Raw genomic sequence first — 13,616 nt, 5'->3', positions numbered from 1 at the left:
TGTGCCAGTTGTTGTGATGTTGTCTTTGAACCGCTGGAGATCTCTTCAAGGCTGAGTCCTGTCACTTCTAAACGGCTTTCCACAGGAGGCATGAATAGAGATGTTTGTACTGTATTTTATTAGAGAGGCTGTATGCATGGGACTGGGCTGCCTCTGTGATCTGACAGAGAACATCTTCATAGTGGAGTATGAAAGTCTATTGTATGTGCTGTCAAATTACAGGTACTCCCACTATATGGGAATGTGACAGAGCAAACTGAAGATAAGCCACAGGATGACAATTTAAAGAGATACATCTTGTGCGTGATTATGTGTCCAGTAACGCGCTGTGTGTCCTCCGCTCCTGCAGGTGGTGGTACAGGCATCCAGCAGACCGTTCTCCATGAGGAGCAGTAGAAGATGCCGGCTCTGCCAGCACTGCTGCTGTCAATACACTTCCTCTCTTTCCTGCTAGTCACCATGCCGCCACGCTCCCTCAGTCAGGCCCCCTTGCTCTCCTCTGTCCGCATGGGTGAGTGGCCTCCATCCCTACCATACATGGAAAAGTTTCTCAGCATACTTTTCATGGTTTGTTTTTAGCCTGCTTTGAGTTGTGCCACTTTGGTCAGTACAATAAGAGATGGAGTCACAGCAAAGCACTTAAAAGCCAAATTACCACCAATAATATACCCGTTGGTGTCCAAACTGTTTTCTTTACACAGTAAAATGCAGATACAATCTTAGAATAATTATTGAAGTCTTTTTGATCTACTGTATGTATGCAGGTGTAAGAATAAGATTAAGCTCCAAAAAGCCTTCATCAGGAGCAGAAAGAGCTGGCTGACACCTGCAACAATGCCTCTGTCTATGTTGGAGTAACTGTACTTTGTTTTAAATATTACTGGTTCTCCTGGATGAGGTTTAAGAATACCTACACAGTATCGGTTTTCTATAAGCACTAAAGGTTTTTGGTCTGACCAAAGCAGCTCATGTACACAGAGGTAAGACAAAACAATGTAAACATATCATAGATTAAAGAACCTAAGCTTTGAGGTAACTTAATTGCAACTACAAATGCTTCTATAAAACTGGCTAAAATTGCAGCGTTTGTCATCTCTGAAAGGTGTCTGCCGTATCAGTATTTTGATAAGTAACTAACTCCATTAAGGACAGATCATATCAGCCCAAATGATTTAATATGACAAGGGGAACCTTCTTGAAAATCATGACAACATATAGTAATTACAGACAAACTGCACTAATGAAGACAAACTGCAGCCAATACACATATGTCCCAAAATGTCACATTTTAATTTATGATACTGTCTGACTTTAATAAGACTTTATAATTCAAACAAGGTCACATCCCTTCATTCCTTCGGGGGTTTTGATGCCTCTGTCAGCTCCACTCTTTTTCCCAATACACATTCCCACCCACACATGAGCACAGATCTTCCACCTCCACTCCTTTTCATCTTTTTTTTGCTCACTCCTCACCTATTTCTCCCCTTTCACTGCTCTCCATCTTCATACTCTGTCCTTCTCAGCTCTGCTTCACCTATCTCTCCTTCCCTCTCTGCCTCGCTAGCGGCTATCCTGGATGACCAGTCTGTGTGTGGGCGCGGGGAGCGGCTGGCGCTGTCCTTGGCCAGGGAGAACATCAACAGCGTGATGGAGGGTCCGTCCAGAGCCCGAGTGGAGGTGGACATATACGAGTTGCAAAAAGACTCCCAGTACGACACTACTGACACCAGTGAGTGGAGCTGATGCACACTGAAGAAGACCCGTAAAGCAGATTTCACACAACCCATCAGAGAGTGATAAAGTCCATCTCAATCCATTAGTCCAATGGGGCATAGTGTCTAATTAGCACAGGCAAAGTGTCCACTAAAAATACCTTAGTAATATGGAATATTAATATTAATAGTGACCAGTACAGAATAGAAAAGAGCAGCAGTCTACTGAATACTGCAGGTTTTTAGGCCGCTTAAGAAAGTTGTTGATATTTTTCAAAAAAGATAATTACATTTTCTATAAAGCTGCCTTTTTGTGAGCAAAAACCTCAAATGATGACTAGAATGATAAAAAAAAAAAAAACTCCAAAACTTATGTGATTAGGAACCAGTAAGGGCTTGTGTTGATTAGTTTACATGTCATTGGAGACTAGTAATGGGCCAGTAAGCCTGTCTCATTAAAAACAGTGGATCAGTGCCCTCCAGTAACAGCCGGCACAGTCTTCTCTGCAGGCCACGACAAAAACAAATAATCAAATACTAATACAGATCAGCAGTGCAGGCCAACAGAAAGCAGCACCCCACCACAGAGGCTACTCCATGAAATTTGTATTGATATACAGAGTTAAAACAGAATGTTTGGAGTCTGTAAAGACAGAAGAACTGCTGAATCCAGTCACTGAGGAAACAGAGACTCCCTGCTCCTATTCTAATAGGTCACTGACCCTGCCACAAGCTACTGGCAAAATGTCTATGTGTGCTTTAGAAGGGTTGTGTACATATGTGCATGCTTGAGTTGCAGATGTGTGTGTTTATGTGTTCTCAGTGTGTGTGTGTGTGTCCTTGACCGATGGGCAGGAGACTCTGACAGGCTTGTTTGCTCGCAGCGTTTTTTGGTCTCTGGATCAGAGAGCTCATCATCTTACAGCTACGGCTGTCTGAGGCACGCTTGCACGCACCCAATAGCACACACATGCACACACCCGCTCACACATAGGCATTCACACATGCATGCACACACATCCCTTTCTGCCGACACAGATGCACACACACACACAGACAGTGGCAGGGACTGAGGAGGACTAATTGGGTTGAATTAAAATACCAACCAAATATACCAGCAAGAAAAGAGCTTTATGACTATCACAATAACACAGTTAAGTCACCAGACAGATTTCTGCTCAATCTGAGAAAGCATTTTTTAGGTGGGTAGACAGAAAACATTGTCAATAAAAATGAACTCACTGCCCATCCGAAAGATACAAAAACAAATATTTCTGTTTGCTAAGGGATGGAGCCCCTGCGTGCATAACATGGTCAAACGTTAGGGATACTAATCAATAGCAGACGTTTGATTTTAAAGGAATAGTGTGACATTTTGTCAAATGTGTTACAGCTGTTTATGCATAAGACAGACTGCAGGACGGTCAATTAGTCTAGTCTAAGACAGACAATGAGCATAACCTGTCCTGTTAATACGTTTAATCATTTATTGGCATCATGATTAAAAAAAAATATTAGTTACATTCCAAAAGAACAGACAGGTTTTGACCTTGCTGATCTGTGTCAGGGTTCAAATGAAGAGAAACACTGAGGTGTGCTTCATTCAGGGGGGTGAAAACCGTGATTGCCTTAAATGATTGTACTATAGATAAAATGTACTGTGTTGAAATAAATGTATCACAGAGAAGGTCTGAAATTATTTTCTGCACAGGATATAGTTCATATAGTGGAGACATTTGTTATTACTTGGGGGTTTTGAATAGTGAAATCTATGCTTGAATAGACTGCATAGTGAATCATGGAGAGAGTGTTTCCTTGAGCCATTCCTAAGCAAAGTGCTTATTGTAATAGACAAATGTGTTTTTCCCACATTAATGTCCTTCAGCAAAAAAGGGTGATATGGCAAATTAAAGGCGATCACCAACCTGTTAATGTTATTCTGAAACCAGACATATAATTGAGGCAAAATGTCTTTAAAATGGTCTAAATGTCTAACCAAGGGAAATAGTAGCAGCAGACAACCCCTGACCTGACTTGCTGTAGTGTTTAGCGAAAAATAAATCCGATTATAATGATTGTGTTGTGCGATAGAATCAGGAGTTAAACTGAAATACTAATGCCTCCTCTGAGTTTTCACTGCACTTTAAATTTCCACACGTTCCCCCGACTGCAGCCCCTACTGTATGCCAACTCTGTGCTGCCATCAAAATGAAGCAGAGGAGAGTGTGTGTGTGTGTCTGCATATTCAGTGTTTATTTTCCTTTTTTCCTTTTCAGTGTGTCAGATTCTACCCAAAGGCGTCGTCTCTGTCATAGGTCCCGCCTCCAGCCCCGCCTCTGGCTCTACTGTCAGTCATATATGTGGAGAGAAGGAGGTGAGTGTGGGAGATACACAAATATTTACAAATCTTTCTCTCTGACTTACTACCCCTCCTACCCACATGGACGTCATGATGAATGTATCTAAAGATTTTCCTGCCTGCTGAATTTCTACTCAAATAATTAATCGTCATCCACTTCTTCTTTTCATTTACCATAGCCTTTTATCTTTAGGTCTCTCTGTTCTCTTCCTGCCATCTTTCTTATCTCTCTTTTCACCCTGTAGCATCTCTAATGAATCTTCCTTACCCACATTTTTTTTTCCTGTTGTGTGTGTTTGGAGGGAAGTTAATCACGACACATTTGCTTTTCTTGCCTTCCCTAATGTTTCTCCTCTCTCCTCTCTCCTCTCTCCTACCTTCAGATCCCTCATGTGAAGATTGGTCCGGAGGAAACTCCCCGCTTACCGTACCTGCGCTTTGCCTCTGTCACTCTGTACCCTAGCAACGAGGACCTGAGCCTGGCCATAGGAGCCATCTTGCGCTCGTTCAGTTACCCCTCAGCCAGCTTGGTCTGCGCCAAGGCTGAGTGTGAGTACACATGCAGTCTGTTTAATAGTTATACTGTACATTATGTGTGACTGCAAGGCTGTGTTTAGGTGGGTGTAAATGCATCGGTTGTGGACTTGGAAGCTTATTCACCCAATATATGTGTATTTTTTTGCGTGTGTGTGTGTGCGCAAATGCCTCTGTGGGAGTGTTGGCACATTCACACCGTTTGGGCGGATATGACTGTTTTGCGCCACTGGACACTCATTTTGACAGTCTGGTCATAAAGTTCTGTCTGTTGTCAGAGTTCAGAACATGGCTCATGCTGCAGCCTTCCTATTTATTACTCATGCTCTCGCACACTGTCTTTTATCCACCTCAGAGGGTTGTTAGGCCAAAACCATTTTAATAAATATTCGTGTTTGAAATGCTTTTCAGTATTGGAAGAACTTAGCGGACATTTGATTTAACTTGCCAGGCACTCAGAGAGCTTTAACATCACAGGGGATTCAGGGCTTAGTCACTAGCCCTCTTTATTTTCATTTTGAAAAAGAGTGCGTTATTGATTTATTATGCACTACCCTATCGAGAGTCACAGGAATTAAAGGGCTTGGTCGGATGGTGGCTCTAGTATTCAAACAAAGCTGAATACGTTACAGAATACTCCATGTGCTGCAGGAGGTGGCAAAATCTTACTTTTTTCACTGAATAATCTCCTGACTTTTTGTGCAGTTCTGAGTGAAACTGAGCTGGGATGAGTTGTTGTGCAGCTGCTGACTGCTCACACCAGCCAAGTAGAACTGCACAAGAACTAAAGGGCAATTACATAAAGAATAAGTGGGACCATTGAAGCCTGTGAACACTTCTCGTTGCAGTGTGAAAAGGGTAGATTTTGACAAACAAAAATTGATTCAATCATTGAGATGCTTTTATTAGGCATTTTCAGACTGGAAGAACTTTTGCGTAGTCCTGAGACCAGTTGGAGGACCATACCCCCTTCCCACCCCCCCTTCATTTTTGAGGGACTTCTTTTAACTCCTACTTCAGAGCATTTGTTAGCATCGTGAACAACAGCTTCTAATGGTAGCCTTAAAATATAGTCCAGGCTTTATTGGGCGTACATGATGTGCAGAAGTGATGTTACTAAACCGCCGGCCAGCTTGCGTTTCTTCAGCGTTCCTGTTGCCAGTGCGAATGCAAACAGGAAAAAAGCCCTTGAAGGTATGTAGTTCTCATGGGACCTCCCTAGTGGGCCATTCCTCTCAGGGAGCCCCAAAAACAGTTTGTTCCAAAAACGCTTATTATCTCCCCAGCAGTTAACCAGCCTTCCGGCGATTTTCTGTAAGTAAGCTGAATTCCTTGTGGACTTGTCATTTCATTGAACTAAAAGAGCTTTGAAATGGCATCAGACATCTTTTTTTCTCATTTTGATCATCAGTTGAATGGATAGATAAGAGCCTTGTCTTTCACTGGGCTTCCTACTCTCATGGGAATTAGAGGCAACAGATACCCTGATAGTTACCATCCGGGCCAAAAGATGCAGCTTTTACTGCTTGAGAGACTCAGGTGTGTGTGTGTGTGTGTGTAATATATTTGGCTTGAAGGTGATCTATACAAGGTTATCACTCTCACAGACTCTGACCCACTTGGCTGCGCTATCTATCGCCATGGAGCTGGTTGCCATGGCTGCAGAATAGGTGCTAACTGCCACTCAACAGGCTTGTTCCACACTCTGAACGACTGTGTGGGTGTGTGTGTGGCATGGTATGTATGTGTGTGTTTGATATATTTTTTTCTGTGTGCTTGGCTCGCTTTGTCCGTACATGTGCGTGTAGTTTGAGTAGTGGTTTATGTATGTATGTATGTATGTGTGTGTGTGTGTGTGTGTACTGTACTGCCTGTGTGAGTGAGTGAGTTTTGGGATACTTGTATGATTGTATGACTGTGTGTGCGGCTCTGCTGTGGCGCTGCAGAGGTTCAACATCAGACAATGTTTACCACCAGTGCACTTGTTTTATTCATCTTGTTTACCCCAGTGTGGAGTGGTGTGTTCAAGTGAAGTAGACATTCTCTCTTTTTTGTCAGTGAGGCGAGTAATGTGTGAAGTCACACATTTCATTGACACCCACCGCGCTTGCATCCTAATTAAGTAACGTATTTGGAAACTGGTCATTTTTGCAACAGCATGTTAATGGAATTAATCTAATTTGTCCCTCTTTAGCCTGTGCAAGTAACAGTCCATAGATATTCTGTTAAATGAGAGTGAGACAGAGATTTTGGGTCATTTCCGACGTATCCTTCTCTCGCTATGCCTGGGTCACAACGCGCTATCTGAGCCTAATTCCATTATGCAGTTTTCATGAGATGGATGAGGTTAAGGACAGCGAGAGGGAGAGACTGAGCACACGGAGGAGGAGACGGTGGCGGCGTAAGAGCGAGATGGATAAAGACAGAGAGAGGTAACTAGAGCACAGGGCTAAGACGAGAGAGATAGAGAGGTTTGAGCTTTTGTGTGAGAGGGGGAGTATGTGAAAGAAGGAGAGTGAGAGAGGAGAGGAGAGGAAGCTGTAAAGTGCATTGATTTTTTCCCCTCCTTCCTCAAACTAATTAAAGTTTTGGCCTGGTTCAGTGATTACCCCACTGCTTACAGAGGCTTTCTCCTGCTGAAGGGCTCTGTACGCTACCTCTCCCCTCCTCCTTTCCTCCCTCTGTCCCCCAGATGCCTGCCCCACCACTTATTTACATAGCTAGGGGTGCTTTACTATGGAATTACAATTAGCAAGCAGCAGGGTAGACTTTCTAGTAAAGGCTCATTCCACGCACAATGTCAAGTGAGTCTTGACTGCCATTGGTTATACTCATTTTCAAGAGGAATTCACTTGAAGTGGGCAAATTGTCTCAAGTACTGTATTTCATTCTTTCTGCTCCTGCAGTTTTGATTTCTGTCCATTTCTTGGTTTGCAGGATTCTTGCATCTCCAGTTTTTGAGAATTTTTTGAACACATACTATTTTACTCAAAGTACATACATCACTCAAAGAACTGAAAAGCAATTATTGATGGATGAGACAACAGAAATAAAGTGAATTACAAAGCACTCAAAGAGGGCCTACCTGTGCCAAGGCTTTACAACCCTCTAAATTTATTATTCTATTAATAGAAAATGTTTAGAAATTTGTCATGCTGATTGGCTGATGGCAGCCATGAATTTTTGAGGACACATAAATTATGTCTGGGAGTATTAGGGCTTTGTACAAAGATTCAGTCTCACAAACACTGAATTGTTTTGTCTATTTATAGTTATATTTCATTGACCCCATGACTAAAATGTCATCAGGTTTTGCTGTACAATCTGATGTACACATATTATCTTGTTGCATTCACACAGTAACATTTGCACACATATGGAAAAGATGTCTGTATGAGCATGATTTTGTGAGAGAACTAGTTCAATATGCAATGTACACAAATGTGATGTGAAAAGCTGAAAACCTGCAGTGCACATACACGTTCAAGATGGGGGAATATCTGTCTAGGTGTAAATGGATGTAGTCTGAAAAATTCATGGAGAGTGCAGAGGAAGAATTCTGCCTCTGTGCCTCACTGTTCAGGTGTTAAGAGCAAAATGTACAAATGCAAATGTACATGGTGGTGCTTTTGACAGTTCAAAGTAATGCAAACTAATCAGTTTTTCCCTTACTTTAGCCTCACTCTTCTTCAGCTAACAAAATCTGTCAAGTTCATGTTGAGATATACTACTAATCAGGGTTGTAGTGGTAAATACAGAAGTGGGTTAACTTTACCCATCTGGTTCCCCCTCATTGATTGATACTGTTGATTTGAAAATTGATGTGTAAACTCTCAGCCTCGTTTAAAAAAGATGGATAAACTGAGATTACTTGGATTTGCCCCCACTATGTCCCCGCTGCTAACTATTAAACAAACAAACACATGGCACTGAATACAAAACGTACTTGGTGCAGGTCATGATAGATAGAAATAAGTCCCACTGAGAGAAACGGCGAATGCGTACTGTAGACTCCATATTAAATGATGTTTCATTTCCTGGGGATTTAGACAAACCATCGATCATGTTTTGCAAAATGACACAAATATATGGCCATCCCAACCTAAATCAAGATTTTCACAGGTCCTGCAAAGCTTACATTTTGGAAATATGAGTTCTGTCTACTGATACAGACATTGATATGCGGCTCGGCTCTGCTTTGGCTCTGCCTCAGGCCTGCTGAGATTGGAGGAACTGGTCCGCCGCTTTCTCATCTCTCGGGAGACGCTGTCAATCAGGATGCTGGATGACAACCTGGACCCTACGCCGCTGCTGAAGGAGATCCGTGACGACAAAGTGGCCACCATCATCATTGACGCCAATGCTTCTGTCTCCTATCTCATCCTGAAGAAGGTCAGCTCTCGAACATCAATACATTCTTCAGAGCCGCCCACACATGCAGTGATGTGAAGTTACTGTTGTATACAGTAACACTCAGGGATTTGTGCTTTTCTATTTAATGCACCCATTCGGGAAATTAAGGTTACAGTCACGAGGGGCATTCAAGAGCTTACCATCTGTAAAATAATAAAACAACTCTCTCCAAGTCCCACAGGCTACACATTAGTTGTCGTAACAGAATTAACATGTATTTTTACCTTCTCTGCCCTCCAGAGCTGCATAGGGAACAATATTTATTCATGTCTGCCAGCAACGATCACTTACACTCTTAAGAAAGTATTTGACAAAAGAACATTTTGCTGGGATGCAGTGCAGATGTTACCCAGGCTTGTTCTGATTCATGGTACGGTCTGTAATGCCTATAGCCAGCACAGTGAGTCACGGTTTGAATGCGTATGGGATGTTTTCACTGGGCACATTGGAGCGGCTGTCCGCCCTCAGCCAAGTGTCCTAGTGTTAGCCTGATGATGTAAAACTGTGATTAACGTATGCTCCCTCTCCCTTTTCCTCTCCTCCCCCATATTCTCTCCTACTTTGTCCCCCAACTGTCTCCTTTGCTCTCTGCCTCTCAATAACTCTCCTCCTTTGCCCTCTCTCTCTCTCTCTCTCCCTCCATCAATCTTTCTACATCTACCTTCATTCTCTCTTTCCACATTCTGTATCCCACCTGCCTCTTCTTTATTTTTTCATCTCTCTTTCTCTTTGTCCTACAGGCGTCAGAGCTGGGGATGACATCAGCATTTTACAAGTACATCCTCACCACCATGGTAAGAGCTTACCAATTCTCCCCCTCCCTCTCCTTGGTCTTCCATTCCTCCATTTTCACTTGTTCCTCTCTCCAGCTCCTCCTCTTCTGTCCCTTTATGAGCAAGCAAAGGTGTTAAGGCGGAGAAAGTATGAGATAAAGGGAGAAAAGAGAGGTGACAGAGAGAGAAGAAGGAGAGGGGAGATGAAGGATGAGGAGAGGGAATGAAAGAGGGAGAGAGATCTGAGAAATGAATGTACTGTACAAAGATGTGGAAGTGCAGGGGAGGATGGCAAAAAAGAAGAAAAAGGGGTCTGAGGTGGAGGTGATGACAGACGTGGTGTACCCTTTTTCTTCTGCCACCCGCCACCTTCTCGACGCTTCCGGTGTTTTCATCTGCCTCTTTGATATACTCCCCTCCTCTTCTACCATTTGAATTAATGTGTCACTTTATGCTGTGTGCCTGATTTTTATATTTTTCTCCCCTCTTCGCCCTCTGTACATGATGTTCTCTTGTGCTTTAGATGCCACGTCTTATGTGTATATTTTTGTGAAAAGCTACTGGAGTCATTTCCATCAACCTCTATTTCCCCTGTATCAGTTTTACCCTTTTCCTAGCTGTCTACACCCTTTTTTCTCTCCCCATCAGAGATTAGATGTTGTCACTCCCCGTAGCCTTTCTTTTTCTTCATCAAACTCTCCTTTACACAGTATTTTTCAAGATTTTATACACTGTCAACATGTCACTCACCTGGATTTTCTGCCTCTCTCTGCTCCTCCTCCTCCTTTCTAGGACTTCCCACTGCTGAGACTGGATGATATAGTGGATGAGCAGTCCAACATTGTAGGTTTCTCTATGTTTAACACCACTCATCCCTTCTATTTGGAGTTCATCAGGAGCCTCAACCTCTCTTGGAGGGAGGGCTGTGACCTGACGTACCCTGGCCCTGCGGTCAGTCTCATAGACACTTGAGTATTCATGCATGCGCACATTCAGGAGTCATTTTCAAAGCTTTGTTTGTATGCCACGTAACATTAAGCTACTTTATTCCTCACACTGATTCATGGAGCAGTTAAAGAGATTCAGCTAGTCTTTTGCTTGTATTTAATGGGTATTGATGTATCCATCTGTGTTTCCTCCCCACTGGTTTACTCATACCTCACATCTCTTCTGTCTCTCTCTCTCCTCTTACATCCCTGCCTCCCTCCCTCCATCCCTGTTAACCATTCAATCATCTCTGCTCGCACCTCTCTCCTCATTGCATCTTCTCCCTTGACTCCCTGTCTTTGCTTCCCTCGCTTTGTTTCCATCCCTCCCCCCATTGCCTTTCTCCCCCTCCGTGTATCTCTTGTTTCCTCTCCCCCTTCCACAGCTCTCGTCAGCGCTGATGTTTGATGCAGTGCATGTGGTGGTGGGGGCGGTGAGGGAATTGAACCGCAGTCAGGAAATCGGAGTGAAGCCACTCAGCTGCACCTCACCTCAGATCTGGCAACATGGGACCAGTCTTATGAACTACCTGCGCATGGTAAACGCTTGATAAATACAACATGTATTGTAAAACACCTGCTAATATTCATGCTCATATACATATACAGAAATTTGTTTGAATGTTAAATGTTAGAAAAATTGTGAAAATATCAATAACAATTTCCCAAAGCCTAAGGTGACATCTTCAAATTAGAGCTGAAAATATTACTCGGTTTAAGGAGCAACAAAAATGAATTTGCCACTATTTTGAAAATTAATTAATTGTTTGAGTTTCTTTAAAAGCAAAAATGTCAAACATTTGCGCTTCCAGACTCTAAAATGTGAGGATTCGCTGCTTTTGTAAAACTAAACTGAATCACTGATAGAAACAAGAATTAGATAAAACAAAAATGTTGAAAGCAGCACGTTGGACCGAAGGAAATTGTGATATTTTTCAGTATTTTCTGATATTTCATAGACAAAGTTTTAAAAAAGGCAAAATAACCGTTAATGAAGATAATCATTGCAGCCTTCCTTTAAATGGCCTGTGTTTTCAGACATCCCAAAACCCCTAAATTTTTCATTTGTGATGTTATAAATTGGAGAAAAGCAGAAATTCTCACACTTGAGACCAGCAAAGAAGAAATGACTCAAACGAATCACTAATCAGAATTGTGGTCGATTAATTTTCTCTTACTGATTAAATACTACAGCAACATCCTGTATCATCTTCATCTCATGTTGCATGTAACCTCTTGTCTCTTGTTACTTTTTGTCATCTCCCATCTCTGGTCGTCTGTGTGTCTCTCTCATCGATGACCTGTTGTCAAGGCAGCCCGAGCCCCATCTCTCATTGCCTCCGCCCCACCGGCCCGACATCTGCCTTTGTTAGTCAACATCATGGTGTGCTCCATCTTCAGCACCGTGCCATTCATCATAGATCTCGCTAACAGTGCCAGCACCTGGGTTTTGGAGAGGCAGCGCTGAGCTGTGAGGTGCAGTTTTGAGTCTTATTAGGGAGCTGTTGACTTTTCTTGCTGCTCTATCTGAGCCTCTTGCTCAGTCAGTCACTTTCTCCTACAGTAGTTGATCCAAAACTGATCATCCCTATCTGGTTCAGCCTCAGACACTTACTCTCTAGCTCTTTCTTTATTTCTTTTTTTCTTCCACCCTCTCCTTCTTCCTATTTACTGCAGATAGTACTTGTTGTCGGCCCAATCATGATGGATAGTGAGAAGAAAAGTTATTATATAGAGGGTTGTATTTATGTCTCCATCTCACTTCATTGTTACTCTTCTCTCATTTTCTTATCTGTCCATCTCTTCTTTTCCCATCCTCTTTCATACTTCCTCAACCCACTCTCTCCGTCTGCCTGCCAGGTGGAGTACGATGGTCTGACAGGTCGTGTGGAGTTCAACAGCAAAGGTCAGAGGACCAACTACACCCTGCGGATCCTGGAGAAACACCGAGGAGGCCACAAAGAGGTCAGGAGTCACCTGTTATCATGCTGCAGCCAGGTCACATCGCCCATAGGCTTTGGGTTAGTTACAGGTCACCTGTCTGATTTCACAATGCCAGGGGAGGCATTTAACACTGAGGTCAGCCTCATCACAGGCTCCCCTGATAGTAGCCAAATATCTTTACTTTGTGAAGTTAGTTTGATGCGTTTCACCTGGCGGCGCTGTACTGCCATCAGACGTAGGTCATGTAGTAGCTGCAAGTGTTCACATTTATTTTATCTGGAGGCTATTTGAATACATTAGCTGCTTGTATAGTCCATCAGTTTCATTTCATTTCATTGAACGGTTGCTAAATTTTATAGCAGGTCTGCAGTATCGAGTCCAGTATAAGTATTGTTCTTAGTCTTGTTTATGTGTTTTGATGTTTGAACTATCCGTGTGCTAGAGTTTTTTTGTTCACCTTCAATTTGTTTTTCTCATCTTTATGTCCCTGATGTTATCTGATCTAAAAACATACAAATTTGGTATTTTATTAATGGTTGATTTATTTTCTTCCCATGGCTACGAACAATGACATTAATTTGTAAGAATCAGTATTTGTAATTGGCCTCAAGGTCAGTACAGAGTGTATGTGCAGATAGATCTACATCTCTGCTCATCTTTACGGTCTTTACTTGGACTCAGCTGGATCAGATCTTGTGTGGTTATGTTTCCTAGAACCTCTTGAATTCTGTTTGTTGTTTTGACACTAAGATTCTGAAACAATGAAATGTTATAAGGTTTTTCAAAGTATACCTTATTTATCGATGCCCTGTAGTTTCTTCATATTGTTATGGCACATATTTACATCGGGGTCATCCCTATGTTCCCCGGGTCCTATGTTCCCCGGGTCCTA

At 42.5% G+C, this 13,616-nt stretch overlaps 1 protein-coding gene across 1 annotated transcript; it reads left to right on the top strand.

Moving 5' to 3' along the window:
* Positions 1-399: 399 nt before the first annotated feature.
* Positions 400-13,448, top strand: LOC118335771 (glutamate receptor ionotropic, kainate 5-like). Its single transcript, XM_035672197.1, has 10 exons — positions 400-511; positions 1,568-1,732; positions 3,992-4,089; positions 4,458-4,623; positions 8,822-9,000; positions 9,762-9,815; positions 10,587-10,745; positions 11,167-11,319; positions 12,641-12,801; positions 13,439-13,448. The coding sequence occupies exons 1-10, from the start codon at positions 400-402 to the stop codon at positions 13,446-13,448; spliced, it is 1,257 nt and encodes a 418-aa protein (XP_035528090.1).
* Positions 13,449-13,616: the final 168 nt, after the last annotated feature.

This window comes from Morone saxatilis, unplaced genomic scaffold, assembly GCF_004916995.1.
Source record: "Morone saxatilis isolate NCDOM2014 unplaced genomic scaffold, NCSU_SB_2.0 Contig24, whole genome shotgun sequence".
Classification (NCBI taxonomy): Eukaryota; Metazoa; Chordata; class Actinopteri; family Moronidae; genus Morone; species Morone saxatilis.
This window is presented reverse-complemented; position numbering and strand designations above follow the sequence as displayed.